This window comes from Danio rerio, chromosome 7, assembly GCF_049306965.1.
Source record: "Danio rerio strain Tuebingen ecotype United States chromosome 7, GRCz12tu, whole genome shotgun sequence".
Classification (NCBI taxonomy): Eukaryota; Metazoa; Chordata; class Actinopteri; order Cypriniformes; family Danionidae; genus Danio; species Danio rerio.
The window spans coordinates 70,636,824-70,659,011 of NC_133182.1; the positions used below are offsets into that span (position 1 = coordinate 70,636,824).

Here is a 22,188-nt window from a genome sequence, read left to right on the forward strand (position 1 = left end):
ATCAGCTCTGCACAGTGTAATACTCACTACTCACTACTCTTGATTACTTTTGAAAGGTCTACTTTTTACTCATACTTTGAGGAATGTTTACAGCAGATACTTTAACTCTACTTGCACTACATTTTTGAGCAAGTAATGCTACTTTAACTTGAGCATGATTTTTCAGTACTTTCCACCACTGTAAATAAGTAAGTCTAATAATAATAATAATAATACTCACAATAAAGAAAGGAAAGAACATATATTACCTGCATCTAACTGCACTTCGATTTTCAAAGGGTGATTGTAAAGTGCTTTGCAGTTTGTACTGTTTGTGGATTGACTCATGCTGTGGCACTTTATAGTCCCGAACTCTCTGAGTGGCTCCTGGATAGTGATGGTTTTGTGGGCTGTCACATGCCAGTCACTTGTACTGCACTCGACCGTGACCGTATACAATCCAGCATGACTATACTTATGCACCACATTCTCCATCCTAGAAAGAGATTCCACAGTCAGTCATGGACACTACATAAACAAGATCCCTTAATGGTCGCAAGTGTTTTTCAGCCATTGATAACCTTCCAGTAAAAGAGTAATAAGACTGTTCCAATTTCATAGAGTTTCTTTTAAAGCATAGATAATATTATTTAATTAAAATAAGATCAGTTAAACAGACTTAAGGATTCATTTTGTTGTCTAAAACTGACAAGATTACCATTTTGAACATTTTTGTAAGTACAATATTTTGTGTTCAACAAAAGAAACGCAAACTTTCCCTATAATACTCAATATCACAATAGTTAATCTGTCAAAAGAGAAGAGATGCTGGGAGAGAGAATATAACAAATAAAACAACGTGCATGCATAAATCCGTTATACTAAATATGTTCATAAGTGAGTCTAAAAATTAGTCATTTTGAATCCAACTAACTGGATTTAATTTATTATTTCCTTTATTTTGGCTTAGTCCCTTTATTCATAAGGGGTGGCCACAGTGGAATGAACCGCCAACTTATTCAGCATATGTTTTACTCGGCGGATGAACTTCTAGTTGCAACTCAGTACTGGGAAACACCCATACACATTCAATCACACACATACAGTACGGGCAAATTAGTTTATTCAATTCACCTGAATTGTAAGGTTCTATCTGCATTCTGAATGACTTTAAGATATTGAGCTTTAAAGTTTTTGCATTCCGTATAGCAAACACAATTTTTAAAAAAAGTCTTAATGTAAACAACTTATAAGAAACACCCCATAATGTAAATAAGTTGTCATTTAATAAAATGTCAAATAAAAAGGTGAGGAAATGCCAACTGACCCAGCGACAGTTTTGGTGTGAGGTGACAGTACTCATCGCTGAGCCATCGTGTCAGCTTTATTTTATTATTATTTTTTATTTTTATTTTACTTTATTCATTTTTATTCCTTTGACTTAGTCCCCGATTTATCAGGGGTTGCCACAGCATAATACCTAATGAAATGAAATTTAATTTAATTTAATTTAATTTAATTTAATTTAATTTAATTTAATTTAATTTAATTTAATTTAATTTAATTTAATTCAGGGCGACGCAGTTGCGCAGTAAGTAGTGCTGTCGCCTCACAGCAAGAAGGTCGCTGGTTCGAGCCTCGGCTGGGTCAGTTGGCATTTCTGTGTGGAGTTTGCATGTTCTCACTGCGTTCACGTGGGTTTCCTCCGGGTGCTCCGTTTCCCCCACAGTCCAAAGACATGCAGTACAGGTGAATTGTGTAGGCTAAATTGTCAATAGTGTATGTGTATGAATGAGTGTGTGTGTGTAATTGTTTCCCTGGGATGGGTTGCAGCTGGAACGGCATTCGCTGTGTAAAAACATATGCTGGAAAAGTTGGCGGTTCATTTCGCTGTGGCGACCCCGGATTAATAAAGGGACTAAGCCGAAAAGAAAGAAATTAATAATTTAATTTAATCAAAGAACCACCCAACATAAAGCTGTCACTGAGTTACTATGGTAAATACTATTGTTTTAGAGAAGTACATTCATTTCTAACTTAGATCAAAACTGACTGAAACTAGGTTGTTGCTAGAAGAAACACATCTGCGGCTAGAATTTAACGAGAATTATTTTAAGTCTTATAAAAAATTAACCATTAATTGTATTTTATTTACATCTTCCCCAACCCTAACAGTAATGTACAAATATTAATCAGTGCTTGCACAAGGTCTCTGGTATTAGTCCCGGCTAGGCCAGTTGATATTTCTGTGTGAAGTTTTAAACATTTTTAAAATATGCTGAAGTGTTTTTCTTTTTCACTAAGGTTAACATTGACACATTTACAATATTTATATTGTATTCTTATCAGTCAGTGTGCCATTATGAGATGCAGATATGCAACACTCACTTCTCCGGACTGTAATTATCAATGATGTGTCCATCTCCAGCATTCAATGTGCACGTGAGGTTGCCTTGAAACGGATGAAGCAACCACTTCACTGTGATAGTAATGTTGTCAAAGATGGCGGCCAGTTTACTCATCAGCAGATGAAGAGCTGAGAACAACAACCACACAAAAAAGTTCATAAACTGACATGTTTTATTCACATAATATAATATAAAGAGTATTTTCCTGTGTTTTCTCTTGGGTAAAGCTTCTGCAACTTAAAGGGGTATGCTATAAAACAATTCTGTTAATTAACGGTTTTCGTATTTAGTGGTTCCCAAGTGTTTATTTGGGTATCATGGTTTTGAATTGCATTATGGGATGTTGATTTCTGCTCTTTCGGTTTTTGATGTTGACATTTCAGCTCTACAGTTTAACAAAGTGACTTTTATTGACATTTTAGTTGTTTGAAATAATGTGATGTATAAGAAATAATATATAATTTTGTACATTAATAGAAAATGTACTGGCAGTTTATTATTGTAATATAAAAAACCAACCCATACAACATACCAACTCATAGCGCTTCACTTTTTCCAAATTTTTTATGCTACAGCCTGATTCCAAAATGGATTAACCATTTATTTCCTCAAAATTCTAACACAATCCCCTATAATGACAATTTGAAAACTGTTGCAAATTTATTACAAATAAAAAAACCTGAAAAATCACATGTACATCAGTATTCACAGCCTTTGCTCAATACTTTGTTGATGCACGTTTGGCAGCAATTACAGCCTCGAATCTTTTTGAATATGATGCCACAAGCTTGGCACACCTGTCTTTGGGAATTTTTGCCCATTCCCCTTTGCAGTGCCTCTCAAGCTCTATCAGGTTGGATGAGAAGCGATGGTGTACAGCCATTTTCAGATCTCTCCAGAGATGTTCAATAGGATTTAGATCTGGGCTCTGGCTGGGCCACTCAAGGACATTCACAGAGTTGTTGTGAAGCCACTCCATTGATGTATTGGCGGTATGCTTTGGGCCATTGTCCTGCAGGAAGATGAACCATCGCCTCAGTCTGAGGTCAAGAGCACTCTGAAGCAGGTTTTCATTCAGGATGTCTCTGTACATTGCTGCATTCATCTTTCCCTCTATCCTGTCTAGTCTTTCAGTTCCTGCTACTGAAAAACATCTTCACAGCATGATGCTGCCACCACCATGCTTCACTGTAGGGATGATATTAACCTGGTGATGAGCCGGTGTCTGGTATTCTCCAAATGTAACCCCTGGCATTCTTGGTCCTTCTTGGTCCCCCTTGGTCCTTCTCCCCCGATCGAAAGAGGGGGTTTCATGACCCTTTAAATCTAAGGTAATTAGTCTACCTTTATTACTGTGTAGTTTCATACAAAGCATAAAGATGCCTGGCATTTTTTCAACTCACTGTGCCCGGTCAATGTGAGCATGACATACCACATGTGCGTACATTCCTATTTGCGTGCTAAAAAGGTACATCTACATTTGAAGTAACAAAACTGAGCGCAGAAAAGATGCTGTATTTGAAAGTCCTCTTTTGTTGACTCGCAATATTAGACCTGTACATTGCAAGGCCCCTGTATGCAGTTGAATTTAAATTAAATAAATTTTATTTAATTAACTTTTATTTGTATAGCGCTTTTACAATGTAGATTGTGTCAAAGCAGCTTCACATAGAAGATCATAGTAAATTGAGACAGTGTAGTTCAGTTTTCAGAGTTAAAGTTCAGTTTAGCTCAATTCAGTGTGGTTTAATAATCACTACTGAGAGTCCAAACACTGAAGAGCAAATTCATTGATGCACAGCTCTACAGGTCCTGAACCATGCAAGCCAGTGGCGAAAGCGGTGAGGAAAAAACTTCACCAATTGGCGAAAGTGAAGAATTCAAAAACCTTGAGAAAAACCAGGCTCAGTTGGGCACGACCATTTCTCCTATGGCCAAACGTCTTGTGAAGAGCTGCAGTCTAGGTGCTGAAGGCTGGAGCACGCTGGAGCATCACAGGAATCAATCTAATCCTCTTCACTCCTCCAAGACCACAACAGCAGCTGCTGAAGATACGGCCTGGTCCAGGATTATGGAAACCTTGGGATCATTTTGTCGCTGGTCTTGGATCACATCAATGGCACTGCAAAGTCTCTGGGTGCCTCGGGATGACTATTCCCAGGTGGCAATAGAGAATAAAGAGAATAATTAGCGTAGCTGCTGTTCATAGCAACCCAAGCTCATTCTGGAAACGTAGACCCGCGGACGTTTCTGGAGACCGCGATTTACGTGGCCGGAGGTACGTACGGACGCGTTTAGTTTTTTTCGAGCGAACGCTGCGGGGCGGTGTGGCGCTGCTCCGCTCCTCCTCTTCGCGCTCGCCGGCTGACGGCTCGCCTCCGAGTGGAGGGCTTTCCCGATGCAACTAGTTTGTCCGCTTAGCTCACAGCGTTGCGTCGGCGGAGCGGAGGCCCCGGAGGAGGAGGAGGAGCCGGCCGCGGGGACGATGACCGGGATTGAGTCCGGGGAACTTCGGTTTCAGAAATCAGGTAAGATGAAAAACAGAATCCGAAAAATAAGGGCGAGAACGTGGCGGGATGCGAAAACACGGTTGAAATCGAAGAAGAGGGCTTTTGCTTTTTTTTATTTTCTGGACGGCTTTTGCAAACCGTCGCGTGGGTTTAGGGAAGGAGGAGGAAGAGGAGGGCGGCCGGGTCGGCCGATCTGGCGGCTTTTCGTGTGAGAACAACGCGGGCGCGAACGGCGCGCGCTCCGTAGAGGTGCCCAAGACACAAAAAGCACGCACAGCGGCCTCTCGCAGATCCGCAAAAACAAAAACCGCTCGAATACGTATCTCCCGGGACACGGGGCTACGTTTCCACAATGAGCAATGGAGCGTGGAGCACATTCATGCATGATACCGCTATGTGATGCTTTACGAAAAAGATAGGTCTTTAATATACTTTTTAACTGCACAAGTGTGTATGAACCTCAAACATTATCAGGAAGACTATTCCAGAGGAGCCATAAATGAGAAGGCTCGAAATATGTAAATACTTCACACGGGCCGATCAAAGAAGTCTATCGAATGTGACTCAGGGCACATAAAATGTCCAGGTCTGCTTTAAACTATTCAAAATGTTAATAAAATTCACTTTTTCAAACTTTTCAAGGTTAAAAGCTGTTGTAAAATAAATCAAGATCCCATTATGCAATTTAAAAGCATAAATAAATGGGGATAAATAAAAACATGAGTCACAAAACTTTCTCTTTCTTCTGGTAAACACAAATGAAGATATTTTGAAGATTGCTGTAACCATTGAAGTCCATAGTATGTTTTTTCCTACTGAAGTTCCTTCTAAAAACAGCATTTTCCAACTGGGAGTCAATGGTTACAGGTTTTCAACTTTAATCATGATATCTTCTTTTGGTGTTCAACAACAGAAATAAACTTCTGAACCACTTGAGGGAGAGTAAATAGTGAGTAAATATGTACTTTATTTTGTCAACTACACCTTTGAATGTACTCATACAATCCATCTAATCAATCCATGCAATCAGTCACGTAGTGGAGTAATAAAGCGTCTAAAGGCCACAGTGTGTGTCATATATAAGAGGCAATAACGATCCACATTATCAACATCAGATATGTAAGGAATTGGTAACATTGATATTTGAAAGATATGTTTGGAGTTACATCATATTAAGGTGAAGACATGAATTCTGACCCTCTTTGCAATGATATTCCACTGACAAGTAGCTCCCGATTGCTGGACACGGCTCTCCAAAAGATGAAATATCGGCAGTAGCTTGACACACCTGCAGCCCGTGACAGTGCTCTTGAAGAAAACACACACAAAAACCTTCAGTTTTACCTTCAGCATGCAAATAATCCATAACAGTAATCACTATATCCTGCAGGATACACTTCAATGCATGTGCAAATAAAGCATTGTGCTATATATTTCCTCTGTAAATATTGAACTCTAATGTACTTTTGCCATCATATCTTTTTATTGCTGAGGTGGATGCAATCTGATAAGTGCTTTGGTGAAAGCTTTTTGCATTGTATGGTGGCCATATCTTTCCCCAAATTATACCTTGTATAAGTAAGGGAGTGGTTAAATAAAACACTTATGCAGATATCATCAATCTTTTACAAACCCTAAAATAACTACATGTTATTTATTGTCTAGGGCACTTTAATTATGATAAACACAATAAAAAAGTTGGTCACTTTATTTTAATGTTCAATTCAAGCTATTAACAAACCATTAACTAAGAATTTTGGCTCAATAAACTAACATTTAGCTGCTTGTTAATAGGTAGTAAGGTGGTAGTTGGGTTTAGGGATTGGGTAGGGATGAAAAATAAGTACATACTTTATAAGTGCTAATAAAACTGTTAATATCTTAATAACAGCTAGTACACAAGTCTTGACAAAAGTCTTGTCGCCTATCCAAATTTTAGGAACAACAAATAATTACTTGACTTCCAGTTGATCATTTGGTATCAGAAGTATCTTATATGAAAGGCAAAGCCCTCTAGAATACGCTTATTTTACCTAAATAAAATATGATCATGCCTTGATTTTTAATTATTTAATTATCACAGTAAGGTGTCACATAACCAGCGATCGCTCTCCAGAGATCGCTGGTTCTCACATGAACATTATGGACTACACTTCCGCCTTCTCTTGGACTACAAATGCATACATGCTCTCCGGTCACACTCACGCCTGCTCATTCATCTAGACTGATTACACACGCTACACCTGAGGACTATCAGAGACTCATTAGACACCCTACTTAAGCCACTCAGTCACCCATCCAGTTGGCCGAGTCTTGTTAATCTGTTGATAGCATTACAAAGCGTTTTCCCTGTCTTGTTTTCCGTGTTTAGACTTTAGCCTTTATCCGTGTTCTCCTGTTTAGCCGCCTGCCTTACGACCTATTGCCTGTTATTCTACTATGTATACTACTATACTACTACTATGAATTCTACTATTAACACAGAGACACGTCATAGATGGTCAGTGGGAAAGACTGATGTACCTGACACAGCATCTATTATATCCACCCAGCTGCAGTCCTCCTGCTGTGGAGATGTTTGTGAAGGAGTCCGGCTGGTCCTGCAGTAATGCACCGTCTTCCTGCCGTAGAAGCTGTCATCGATCTCTAACACTCGCCCAGAGCCACACTGAAGCGTAGCATTATGATCAGCACAGGCTAAAGAGCGGCCAGACTCTGAAAAACACCCATCATTAACATGTTAAGACCAAAACAAACAGGAAAATCGGAGAGGGAGATATTTGCTTAGGCCAGGGGTGTCCAAGGTCAATCTTGAGGGTTGAGCATCAAGCCTAATCAAACCCACCTGAACCAGCTAATCAAACTCTTACTAGATATACTAGAAACCTCCTAGCAGGTGTGTTGAAGCAGGTTGTAGCTAAACTCTGCAGGACATCGGCACTCCAGGACCAAGCTTGGACACCCCTGGCATAGGCGTTCTTTATTCTACCTTTTAACACTTACAAGTTCATCTACCTATCTGTTTCGTGCATTCACACAAATGAGTGTCTCGATTATCTTTTGGTTGGAGGTGTAGTGGTAAGGGAAAGTGTCATACAGCCCTTCAAATTATGAATTTTCGGAAACACTACAAATGAAGGGGTTTAAAGGGTCACGAAACACCAAAACACATTTTTTGAGCTGTTGACAGTCGTATATGTGTCCCACACTGCTAAAAACACTATTAGGACACCTATATTTCACTAAAAAGTGTAAATTGGTTGTTTTTGCGTTATTTCAAGCAAATTCGTACTTCCGATTTGAAACGAATTTTTGAAGCTGCATCACAGTCATGACATAATAGCGTTGTATTCCAGCGTGCAGACTGGGCGTCTGTGCCAGAGTGTGTCTTATTACGTCTTACAGTGTGTTGCATTAATGCATGAGTAAGGCTTGGTTCAAACCAATCAGCGCGCTCTATTGTGCAACTTCATTAATATTCATTACTGTCAGAGTGTAGACGGCAGAGACGCCACGTTGTGTTGGCAAAACAAGCGTGAAGTGTTGCTTTTATAGTTTGCTGCAGTTAAGTTTTGTTTTCATTTTCTCTCTGTGAGAGCTCAGCTGGCGTCACGTGTGGATTAACAGTGTACGCGACGCGCGACAACAATAACTTACGTGTCTAAGGAGGATTATTGTTTACCTGAGAGCTGTTCTCATCTGCAAACGCTGAGATCCGGATTCGCTTGTAGTCTCCTCTAAATAAAGACGCGGCTCTAGTTGCTGTGGATTGTCCTGTCTCTACAGATTTGGTAAGTGAGCGACCAGTGCTCTTTGTTTATTCAGTTCGTATTTTATTCGTATCAAACAAACAATTGCACCGAGTGTAAACAAGTTAGCACTAACAGTTACAATTAAACTATAACCTCGTGTTGGATTTTGTGACCGGAATAACACACGCGGCTTTCTGACGCTACCTGCCGTGTGCATTTAAGTTTCCGGGAAATGCTGAGTTTTTGTTTTCTCTCATTCGCCGTGCGGTATCAAACATTGCATGAAAAATACACGCTTAGAGCTGTTCCTCGAATCAAATATCACGTTTGTCGGGAGGGACATGAATGAAAGAGCCAAACTGCAGTTAAAGTCCACCATTTAATAATTTGGCAGATAATTCGACTACAGATGTCCATGTAAACACAGTCACATTGTCCGCTGTGGGTGTGTGTTTTGACTCTGAAATTCAGCGCGCCCAAATAGACACTCCCACACCAAGCCTCTTTTCTTCCTCCGACACTCCCCCCTAAACAGAGCTGGACAGAGGTGTGAAAACTAGACTAGAGGTGTGAAAACACCCTGCTGAAACGAGGGGGTTTCATGGCCCTTTAAGAAATGTCCCTGAATTTACTAGCTACTGCAGAAACATGGCTGCTAAAGTGAACAAGAAAGCCTACAAGTGTAAGTAAATGTTGATAATAAAGGCTTTTACTATAAACAAGCATGCTTTGTTAAATTCATGACGGCATTCATGCTTTAGATGGCACGCTCTTCAAATAAATTTTCCGAAAATCGCTAAATATAATATCCTCTTCATGAATCCAACAACAGTGGTGGAAAGAGTAATGAAAAACCATACTCAAGGTATACTCAAAGTATGAGTAAAAAAAGTAGCCCGTTTAATGGTACTTTAGAGTAGTGAGTATTATGATGTGAAAGGCTGGTGTGTTTAAATACTATTTGTGCATTTGTGTGAGAAAAGTTAACATTCTGTAGTGCATTACATGATTATTTAGAGGTTTTGTGATTTAAATACAGTCATCTTTATCATCAGTCTAAATAGTATAATGTACTGAATGTGTGCTTGTGTGTGAAAACGTAACATTCTGTAGTGCAGTTAGTGATTATTTAGGGATATTTGATGATTTCAATCCTCATACAGTAGCATCATCTCTCGGTCGATTGTGTGTGATTATTCTGTGACTTCTTGGACACTTTTAATGCTTCACACTGTACATGTTTGCTGCATTTATAAAGCATCTGTGTCTTGAGGTTGTTATGTATGATACAATGTAAATGGATAAGAATCACAGGACTGATTTTTCTACTGAGGCAATATAAAAAATAAAAAAAAAAAAAAAAAAAATATATATATATATATATATATAAAATAACAGTAAAGGATAAAGTAGTGACTGCAGGTTGAAGGGAAATAGTATAATAAAAGTACAGCAGAAAAAAATTGTGAAATAAAAAGTACACAATTTTAAAATGTCTTAGTTAATTACAATTTCTGAGAAAAGGTACTCAATTACAGTAATTTTACAATTTGTAATTTGTTCCTTTACACCATTGCTGCTACTCAATGACTTGCCAAACTGACACTTCCTGATGACTTGACTACTAGATGAAAAAATTCTAGTAGCAGGGAAATTACAGCATGTCTATGGTTACATCTATGAATATAAGCACTATGTAAATACCACTGGTGGAAAGAGTACTGAAAAAGCATACTTAAGTAAACGTACAATTGCTTGCCTAAAAATGTAGTATGAGTAGAGTAAAAGTACCTGTTGTAAATATTTCTCAAAGTAGGAGTAAAATGTAGCCCTTTTAAAAGTACTCATGAGTAGTGAGTATTATGATGTGAAAGGCTGGTGTGTTTACATGCTATTTGTGCATTTGTGTGAGAAAACGTAACATTCTGTAGTGCATTTAGTTATTGCCCAGCAGGCACACAGTGTGTCATAAGACGTTTATATTAGGATTTAGGTTGTGATGTCAGGTGACCAAATTTTAATGTCTAGCCAGCGTCTAAGGACAATATTATTTTGATGTCCAGTAATGACGTCAAATGACGTTGATATTTGGTTGGTTTTAGGTTGGACGTTGGATATTGACATCAGGCTTACGTTGAGTTCTGATTTTCATTTCCAAACAAAATGCAGCGTCTTCCATGACATTAGGGTAAAATTTAAATCTGACGGCATGTTGACGTCTTGTGTCTGCTGCTAGGTGTTTGAAGCCATTTCTGTCATCATACTGTAAATATAGATCATCTTCTTATCAGTGACATGCATCTAAACCAGGGGTGCCCATACTCAGTCCTGGAGGGCCGGTGTCCTGCAAAGTTTAGTTCCAATCCCAATTAGACACACCTGGAATAGCTAATCAATCTCATACTAGACTTTCTAGAAACATCCGTGCAGGTGTGTTGAGGCAAGTTGGAGCTAAAATCTGCAGGACATCGGCCCTCCAGGACTCTCTGTTAAATCTCTGATCTAAACATTCTCTTGGTCAATGCGTGTAAAGATTTTGGACATCTTCTTGGACACTTTTAATGCTTCCAAACAGTTTGCTGCAATGTAAATACGGTGAATACACAGCAAGCTTGTGCCTTTTTGAATAAAAAATTTACACTTTTTTTACAAGTCTGAAACAAAATTTGTTAATGATTAATGTGTTAAATGTGATGTGTGAATTGTTTCATCAATGCTCTCATTTTTGTCTTCAAGTAGCAATACTTGATTACTTTGATTATAGTAGAATATCGCAAATTCCTAATGTGCAGTAAGTTACTGTAAAAGTTTAAAAATGACCCACAATGCAGTGCATATTACAGTAGTGAACTGTAAAAAATGTATGTGGTATTTTACTGGCCGTTTTTGCAGTAAATAACTGTAAAATTGCAACAAACTCTAGCAGTGTACTCAAGTAAAGTACTTTGATTACAGTAGAATACTGCAAATTCCTAATATGCAGTAAGTTACTGTAAAAAAAAACTTTAAAATGACCAATAATACAGTGCAATGTTACAGAAGTGAACTGTAAAGAATGTATGTAATATTTTACTGGCAGTTTTTGTAGTAAATGACTGTAAAATTGCGGCAAAGTCTAACAGTCTAGAGACATATGATAATGTATGTGGGTTTTGTAGTGGTGTCTCATTGCTAAAGGGAATATTTTTATACCTAGCCCTTTACATTCTGTTTCAAAGGGGTGTAGGGGTTTAAAATAGAATTGGGATTTTGAGACCAACCAAACTCGCAGATGAAGAAGAGCTCCTGGCTGCAGTTTCTGCTGGTTTCCCACTGAAATCCAGAATCTCTCTGGATGAAGCCACAGGAGGAGTTCAGCCACGGCTCCTGGACCCAGTTGGAGTAACTAACATCTGATCCATCCAACCATGACAAGGGACCTGAGGACAAAGTGTAACAAAACAACCCAAAGTTGTAACCCTTCAATTAGGTCATGGTATTAACAAGCCATTGACTAACACTACTAGCTTAATAAACTACTAATTAGCTGTTTATTAATAGTTAGTAAGGTAGAAGTTGGTAGGATTAGGGATCCAAAATAAGATCATACTTTATAACTACTGATGAACAGTTAATATCTCAATAATAGGCAGGTAGTAGCAGAGGTTAATACAGTGTACACAAAATAAGTTGACTTAAAATTGTAAGGCAACTTGCTGCAGAGTTTTGTTGAATGGGCTCAAAATGTAACCCAAGTACTTCATTACTTAGGTTATTTAACTTAACTCAATTTAAGTTGAATAAAAAGCTCTAAATCTAGTTGCCTTACAATTTTTAGCTGTCAACTTTTTTTTACAGCAACAACTTTTAACCCAAGTACTGCACTTGGCTTGATTTAAGTTGAGTCAACTCAAAAAGCAATGTAGCGAGTTGCCTTAAAATGTTAACTTCTCTCTGATAAATCGGAGAATAAGCTGAAGGAAAATGAACGAACAAACGATACTTTTTATTTGGTCTTGTTAAAAATAACCAAACAACTGTTTAACATTTAGTTTTCATATCTCAGCATTAGTAAAGACTATAAAATGAAAACACTCTGCATCAAATTTATTGCATTAAGTGATTTTACGTATGTTACATGCAAGTTTGTTGTCTTGAAAATCCTTTTAATTGAAATATAATTAGGTACAATAAATAAAGTATAGGTGAAACAAAATAAAACAGACACATTTATATAAACATGGAACGCCAAACAGACTTTTGACTAATACTTATTCAAATATATAATAGAATAATTTGTCACAATAATGTTATAAATAAATTTCTCATTAATGTGTAAAACCTGTGTTTGTATAATGTAACAAAACCTTTACTACTCTGTAAGAAAATGCTACGTTCCACACACTTCATTCATGTTATTTATTTTATTGTTTTTATAATATAAGGGGATTTAACAAAAACAAATAGGTTGTCCCAAAAACAACTTTAGAATTGTGTTGTTTCAACTCATTTTAAAGAAGTAGCTTGATTTTTCAAAATCTGGAAACCATTTAGGCTTTATATTAGTGATGCTGACTTGTTACTCTTTATAGGCTGGACTGGTTTGGCATTTGCTAAGTTGTGAATCCTAAACACTTCTCTGTTTATTATTTATTTATTATATACATTTTTTTGTCTTATACTTTCTAGGTGATATTGTATTAGGTAGTGTCAGGCATTATGTGTATTGTGAAATGGCCTTTGTACTCTTTCTGTTCTAGTTAAGGTTATTGTTAATTTTCTTATGCTAGAAAAAAAAAAAAGTTAAATCCACTTAAATTTGTAAAAGACATTAAGTTAACTTAACCAGTCAGACAGTTACAGGTCATCCAGTACGCTGCGGCCAGGATCCTGACCAGAACCAGGAAATCAGAGCACATCACACCTGTCCTCAAGTCTTTACAGTGGCTCCCAGTTACATTCAGATTATATTTTAAAGTATTATTACTTGTCTATAAATTACTAAATGGCATAGGACCTCAATAAATTACAGATACGCTCACTGAATACAAACCCAACAGATCACTCAGATCTTTAGGATCAAATAAACAAGAAGTTCAGTCAAAGCAGGGTGAATCTGCTTTCAGCTACTACTCGCTGCTGGAATCAGCTTCCAGAAATGATCAGATGTGCTCCAACATTAGGCACATTCAAATCAAGACTGAAAACACATCTGTTTAGCTGTGCCTTTACTGAATGAGCACTGTGCTACGTCCGACAGATCCCCCTATTATGTTTTTCTTTTCTTTTTCATTCTTTTATAACCTGTTTTAACACATTTTTATTTGTTTTATCAGTTTTTTTAAATCATTTTTATTATTTGTTTTTATTTTTCTTATGCTTGTCTCTTTTCATTCATTCATTCATTCATTCCTTTTCTTGTTGGCTTAGTCAATTTATTATTACTGGGTCACCACAGCGGAAGGAACCGCCAACTTATCCGGCAAGTTTTTAGGAAGCGGATGCCCTTCCAGCTGCAACCCATCTCTGGGAAACCTCCACACACACTCATTCAAACACTCATACACTACGGACAATTTAGCCTACCCAATTCACCTGTACCGCATGTCTTTGGACTGGGGTAAACCGGAGCACACAAAGGAAACCCACACGAACGCAGGGAGAACATGCAAACTCCACACAGAAACGCCAACTGAGCTGAGGCTTGAACCAGCGACCCAGCGACCTTCTTGCTGTGAGGCGAACGTGCTACCCACTGCGCCACTTGTCTCTTTTATTCTTGTTTATTCTTGTTTATGTAAAGCACTTTGAATTGCCACTGTGTATGAAATGTGCTATATAAATAAACTTGCCTTGCCTTAATCAATTTGTGTTGGGACAACATCAAGAAACTGTGTGGAACCCAGCATTTTTAACAGTGTACATAACATTGTTACACTGATTGACTTTTTAATGGAAGCCTTGAGTAAATGATGGCAAAAGTGTCCTTAAATCTGAGGATTTTTCTGGTATCATTTTTGAAAAATAGCATCCGTTATCCATCTTGCCAAAACAAATTTTTACTTGGCTACCCTGATTTAACACCATCTAAATGAATCGCCCCTGTAAACCTTGATAATACCATAGTTACCCTAACCTAACTTAACTGTTGTCCCTAAACAAGGTGGCAAAAGCTGTGATCGTATCTCTGACACGTACAACAGTTAAACCCTCTTTGTAATTACAAAAGGAGACATGGCAATAAGTGATGCTTCTTTATGGGGCTGTAAAGGTCTTTGTTAAGCCATAGACCAATTAACAGCCTGCTGCTCAGGAGAGATAACGCAAATTAGCAAGCAATAATGGTGGAAAGTTACAATGTAAGTGATTGAAAACTTAATCTGTGTGTGAAACCCATCTGACAAGGACGATAAGACTTCTTAACAGTCTGTGTCTCATTAGCTTGTTCTGATAAGAGATTGCTGAAAAACAGGGCTCAAAAAAGTCTTTGACTTCTATAAAATGTATTGTAAAGAAGATCAAATATTAGGTTGTTTTGTAGGATAAGACTATTTTGATGTTTAATTAATTAATTATTAATTAATTCATTAATTCATTCATTTTCTTTTCGGCTTATCCCTTTAATATTCTGGGATTGCCACAGCGTAATGAACTGACAATTTATCCAGCATATGTTTTACACAGCGAATGTCCTTCCAGCTGCAACCCATTACTGGGAAACATCCATACAGACTCAAAAGGAAGGAAACCCTCGACGGAAAAGCCAGGGAGAATATACAAACTGCACACAGAACCAGCGACCTTCATGCTGTGAGGCAATTGTGCTACCCACTGCGCCACTGTGCTGCCCTTATTAATTACTAATTAATTAATTACTTTTATTTCGTAACATTGTTGTTTAAGGTTATCAAAATGATTGTACAATGTGCTTTTACAGACATAGTCAAAGGTCAAGTTTGTGTGCAATGGGTTGTAGAAATTGCAGTATTCCTTAAAAATAAGCAAACAGATAGATGGAGGTAAGGGAAAAAAGAAAAAAGGGAAACATCATACCATCTATGCACTAATATTGGCGACCAATTAGTCATATAGTCTCTGGAAAGGCACAAAAAACTAAATATATACAGTTGAAGCCAGAATTATTAGCCCCCCTTGTTTATTTTTCCCCAATTTCTGTTAAACAGAGAGATTTTTTCAACACATTTCCAAACATAATAGTTTTAATAACTCATCTCTAATAACTGATTTATTTTATCTTTGCCATGATGACAGTAAATAATATTTGACTAGATATTATTCAAGACACTTCTATACAGCTTACAGTGACTTTTAAAGGCTTAACAAGGTTAATTAGGTTAACTAGGCAGGTTAGGGTAATTAGGCAAGTTATTCTATAACAGTGGTTTGTTCTGTAGACTATTGGAAAAAGTTAGTTAAATTAGTTTAAAGGGGCCAATAAAATTTGTCCTTAAAATAGTTTTAAAAAAATTAAAACTGCTTTTATTCTTGCTGAAATAAAACAAATAAAACTTTGTACAGAAGAAAAAATGTTATCAGACATACTGTGAAAATTTCCCTGCTCTGTTAAACAACATTTTGGAAATATTTAAGAAACAGAAAAATATTCAAAGGGGGGCTAATAATTCTGACTTCAACTCTATATTTTCATCATCACCGCACATTCCTATACACATGTGAGGGCAGGTGATCTATAAAAGGAGACCATATATTTTGAAAACTCTGTATGTTGTCATTAAGCACAGCTGCAAGCCTCTCATGGGGCAAAATCTCTCTGCAGTCTGCACCATTGTGTCACAGTAAGTGTTTTTTATCCATCTAATAAGGATGTATTTTCTTGCCACAAGTAGCAGTTTATTTAACAGTTTATAACCTGTTGTAACAAGGGTCAATGACATTGCTTGGGTTTTAGAAGGAAGTGCCAAAAGAAAAAGAATGGGATTTTTTAAAAATTTGATCCTAAAAATTGTGCTAATTTCATATGCAACAAAGTTCCAGAATCTTAAACTGAAATGTGATGTGCCCCTCCAAGTAAAGTCATAACATAACTATACATTAACAGCTCATCATGTTGGTTACTTTTAGCTTAAACTTAAATGTTAATTAGTACATTAAATGACAACATGTACTAAGAAGTAATTAAGGTAGGGCAGTAGCGTTGCTACAAGTAGTGACGCTACTAGCTTAACTACTTTTTTCAGTAGCGTGGCGGTAGCATCACTATTTTCTAAATCAAAAAGCTTTCAGTACCAAAGCTATTTTATTAGTCAAGTAGCGCAGTAGCGTCCACACAAGCTATATTAACAGATCGCGCATCAATAAGTAACGGCACAGACATTCACAGAGCTGTGAGGCCGGTGTCTAGCAGATGAAAGTAAATCCATATGATGGCAAGAATGGCGATTTCTTCATCCTCCTGTTTTACGGTGTTCGACTACAACGTTTTTGGTGCGTCTAGTGGCAATTTTTGTTTAAAGAGGCTTTCTTTGTGGTAAGGAGGACAAAGTCTTACCCAGGGTGTCTTTTCAAAGTTTTATTCTTTGCAAAGAAGGTCACAATCATAGAGCAACAACAGTTTCTGCAGAGTGAGACACTGAAAACAGGATGTGCTCTCTCTTATATCTGGTTTCTCCCTTGTACTGCTTACGTTTTCACTAAAGGCATGCACTAGACACATGCATCATGGATTATAGTTATCGTTCCCCTGTATTTGGATTCTTGTTTACTGCTTCAGGTTTGGCTTCTAATCAGGTCATATCATGTTTACGTTAGGTGTCTAAACCTTACCCATGCCCCTTACAAAACAAGGAGACAAACAACATTACACAACAGGGCCCGGTTTTTCAAAAGTAATCCACTAGGATTTTGGATAAGGGATTGGATCAAATCTTGAAAATGGGTTTTTCAAAAAAAAAAAAAACGGATTACATAATCGGATTAGATCACGTAATCTAATCTTAGTTTTGATCCGGATCAAACCTTTAGTTTGGGTTTTTCCAGACCTTTTTTGTAGGATCTGGATCACTTTGATCCAAAAAACCTGGATTAAACTGATCCCATCAGAAGGGTAGATTTAGTGTGGATTTCATGCCCAAAATGTAATGAAAACTTAAAAAATTATTAAATAAAACTATTTTTGGATCATGCACCATCTTACGAGATATACTATTTATTCATAAGGTTTTCATTTTATTTGTTCATCTGTCAGGCTATAGTGAGTATAGGCTTTAACGTATTCAGCCTTTCAGTATAGGCCTAAAGCAAAGTAGAAAGAGTTTGGCCTCATAAAATAATCCCCCAAACAGCTGTCAAAACTGACCAAAAACAATCAATTTTATTCTGTCACTAACTGATATATATATTCATCACAAAGGAAAATATTTTTCTTTTTAGAATATTTATCAGTGATGCATGCAATGATTGCAGAATAAAAAAAAATGCAAAGAATGGCAATCACTGATTTTTGAAATCTCTTTCAACAATTGCAAAAAGAGACTGAAAGGGCAGAAGCACAGCTTCGTCTGGCAGAGAAACAACTCACTCTGACCAAACTGCAGCAAACCAAGGCCAATGACTTGAGATTTGCCTCCTAAAGGCTACGCTCAGACAAGCTCAACATCAGATGACGAAGTCGGAAATTATTGTGGAGTTTTTGACATTAAGTCTTTTTTTATTTACATGTATATTTGAAACTTATTATAAATATCCTCAATGTACAGTGCTGTAGGTCTCAGATGAGCGGACCGCTTAAAGAGGGTGGGGTGTTATTTTTCTTGTTTTTATTATTATTTATTATTATTTTAATAATTATCAAATTTTCTTAGTTTTAATTTCAAATAAAAATAAAGTTATATTGACCCCATGCTGGCTATTCTACTCTTTACATATCTATAGTTCTACATTGTGATGTCCTATCCTGTTTGATCACAGGTTATCCAGATTTAGTGCTCCTGAAAAGTTCCTATCCAGATCAGATTGATCCAATCCGATGTTGCTTTGAAAAACTGGCTCAAAAAGTAAGCTGGATTACGTGATCATGGACAGCAAAAACAGGGTTACTAAATCCGAATCAATTTTATCCGGATTAAACCTTTTGAAAAACTGGGCCCAGAAGTATAGGATGAAAAACAAAACAGAGTAGCCATGCACAGTAAAATTAAGCAATGTTGATAATGCATATAAATCTGAAAGATGAATATAAATGAATTTCCATTACATGCGTTACTGCCACCTCTGGTTGGTGACATCAAATGCTTGATTGAAAGATGACTGAGGGAGAGGAGTTATTCTGAAGCAGGATTCCTCATGACCATACCTCAAGAAGTGTTTTAAGATGTGTATATATATGTGATGTGACATTTATATATACCATATTGTCACCGACTCGGTCCCAGTCATTCCCCTATCTGGCCAGCAGAGGCCACCATCACCGGACTTCTGAGCATTACGTCATCCACTTACACTGACAGCCAGCACACCTGCTCCACATCCAGCTAATGACCCACGCTCACACATATAAGCAGCACACACACCTCGGTTCGTTGTGAAATCTTGTTTTGCCATGGCTAATATCGCTGAGCGTTATTCCCTTGCCTAATCTCCCGTGTATCATCATGGACTTTTTCCTGACTCTGAGTTGCCTTCTGCCTGCCCCGAAAATTTGCTTGTACTTCGACTTTGAACCTTGCCGTCTGCCCTTGACCCACGCCTGATATCTGGACTCTGAACCACGCCGTCTGCCACTGATACATGCCTGTTCTATTACTCTGTGACTGCCAGCTGCCAGCCCTTAGACCCATACTGAATGCTGTTTATGTGAGTTCGCACGCAAGTGCGTATTGTATGATTGTGATTGAACTGTCTAATAAATATATTGCAAATGGATCCCTCCGTGTCAGGCTTCTCATTACACATATAATGCTTATTCTAAAATATTTAATACATTACTATACATGACTATATAGTATATTAAGTGTGTAACAGTTGTTTTTATTGTTTTTTTTTTTGTTTTAACTGTTATATACTATAATTTGTTTCTGTTTAGTACAGCATATTATTTTCAGTAAATAATTGAACTGAACTATTCTGCCTCATATGTTTTATTGATCACTAAGATATTTTTGACTGGGATTGAAGTTGCTTCGATTTTAAAAATTAAAATTGTAAAAATAGCTTTGATGTAGCTAGGCTACTTCTGCCATGTAGCTTTTAGCTTAGCATGCTACATTTCCCAGGGAGTAGCTTTTAGTGTAGTTAAGCTGCATTTTTAAGTAGAGTAGCTAATAGTTTAGCTTACTACATTTGTCAAGCAGCTTGCACTACACTGGTAGCCGTTATTCACACCTGAACTCATGTGACTCATGTTGTAGTTGAAGTTAGTTTATGATAAGCGCATACCTGAACTCATTAATTCAAAATAAAGTAATTAGTTCACATATTAACAGTGGTGGAAAGAGTACTGAAAAATCATACTCTAGTAAAAGTACCATTACTTGCCTAAAAATGTAGTGCAAGTAGAGAAAGTATCTGTTGTAAATTTTACTCAAGTATGAGTAAAAAGTAGCTCTTTTAAAAGTACTCATGAGTAGTGAGTATTACGCTGTGAAAACCTGATGCTTTTACATGTAATTTGTGGATGTGTGTGTAAACGTAACATTCTGTAGTGCATGTAGTTATTGCCCAGCAGGCACACAACGTCAAAATTCAATGTCTGGCCAGCGTCTAAGGATAACAGTATTTTGATGTCTACTAACAACGTTAAATGGCGTTGATATTTGGTTGATTTTAGGTTGTGTTAGAAAGTGACCAAAATCATATTTCAAGTCAACATCTTAAACCAACATCCTACTGACGTCAAATACTGATATTGATTTTAGACGTCTTCTTTTAATGCTTCCTAACGGTTTGCTGCAACTATAAATTGCCCATATCTTGAAGTAGTTCATTATGATGATATTTACCTTCCTTGTGTGATTTGATTGGACAGGAATCACAGGACTGAATTTGTTAATCTCCATAGACAAGAAATAAAGTAGTGACTGCAGGTTGAAGGAAAGTAGTGGAGTAAAAGTACAGATACAGCACTTAAAATGTACTCAAATAAAAGTACACTTTTTTTTTTTTTAAACTACTCCGTAAATTACAAGTCCTGAAAAAAAGTAATTACAGTAATTTGAGTATTTGTAATTAGTTACTTTACACCACTGCATATTAAAACATAATTTTCACGTACTGTTATTGTAAAGTGTTACCAATATATCTACTAAAAGACAGAAAAATTACTTTACAAATTGTTTAGTAAATTAATCACATGAACTCTTTCTTTAAGTCAATATTATAGCTGAAATTATTTAAACTGAATAAATATGAATTAACACACATTTACATGAGTAAATACATTGATTGATTGGCTAAAAATCGACGGAAATTCCACGTAATTCTACCTATGTCTTGGACGGCCTAGAAACATACCTTCAGTGGCAGCAGAGTCCAGAGTGAGGTTGGTGAAGGCAGGCGCCAATCCAATCCACCAGTCCTGCGCCGGCTGTAGATGTTTCTGGAGAAACTGTTGGGTTTCATCGTTCAGAATGAAGGCCAGGTGCCCACCACCCCGCTCACACCAAGCCTGAGCACTGAGAAAACCACGACGCAACTCCACAAACTCATAGCAGGAGCTCTCAAACGCCTGCTGGTGCTGGGCACAGGACAGAACCTCCTCATCGTCACTTCTGATAGAGATGACATTAAAACTCAGTGTTAGGAACAGAATGCAGAGCGTGCGGTTGCACATTTCCGTCCTTAAACATGAACACAAACAGAAGCAGCTAAAATCCCTCTGTATTTAAAGGCTACTGATGTCCATAAACCAAAATGAGAGTGTGACGTCGTTGATAGACTTGTTCACTCAGCAACAATGGTTTGACAGCTATTGGTTGCGTTAACACAAATTGTACCCCTTAAGCTGCTGTGTAAATAAGGAACTATTGATGTCTGCATCCACAACCTGGGCAGAGGCAGATAAGACCAGTGACAATAGAGAAACAATACAGGCATCATCAATTACTTTAGTTTAATACCGCTTCACATTTCCTCTGTACAATCACTAAAGAGTCACATTGTCATAATTCTAGGGTCAGGACGGCATGGCGGCTTAACGGTAAGCTCTGTCACTACACAACAAGAAATTTTCTGGTTCGGGTCCTGTCTGGGCCAGTTTCTGTGTAGAGCAGGGGTGGCCAACCCTGTTCTCAGGAGAGCCACCTTCCTGCAGATTTCAGTTGCAACCCATATCAAACACACCTGAACCAATTAATTAGGACCTGAACACCACGTGATCATTACAGGCAGGTGTGTTTGATATGGTTAGTATGGTAGTAAACTACCAAGTGCACATTCGTACTTTAAAGATACAAATGTGGACCTGTACGGTACACTTTTGCACCTTTAAGATACTCAATATATTGTTTCAGCATCGATATTGCAATGTGTGTGTCCCCAACATTGGTGTAAAGAGTACTGAAAAATTCTACCCAAGTTAAAGTA

At 37.4% G+C, this 22,188-nt stretch overlaps 1 protein-coding gene across 2 annotated transcripts in view; it reads right to left on the bottom strand.

The window, feature by feature from the left end:
• pkd1l2a (polycystic kidney disease 1 like 2a) overlaps positions 1-21,462 on the bottom strand; it is a 65,794-nt gene extending 44,332 nt beyond the window's left edge. Inside the window, exons 1-6 of one of the 2 annotated variants that reach the window (XM_017357234.4) lie at positions 21,118-21,462; positions 11,910-12,068; positions 7,421-7,612; positions 6,095-6,205; positions 2,368-2,515; positions 249-475 (exon numbers count right to left, since the gene is read on the bottom strand). In XM_017357234.4, coding sequence (XP_017212723.2) covers positions 249-475; positions 2,368-2,515; positions 6,095-6,205; positions 7,421-7,612; positions 11,910-12,068; positions 21,118-21,436 — 1,156 coding nt within the window. In that variant the 5' untranslated portion in view covers positions 21,437-21,462. Of the gene's footprint in view, positions 1-248; positions 476-2,367; positions 2,516-6,094; positions 6,206-7,420; positions 7,613-8,579; positions 9,103-11,909; positions 12,069-21,117 lie in introns of those variants that run through there. The other variant, XM_073907456.1, reaches the window with a different exon arrangement.
• Between the last annotated feature and the right edge of the window lie 726 nt (positions 21,463-22,188).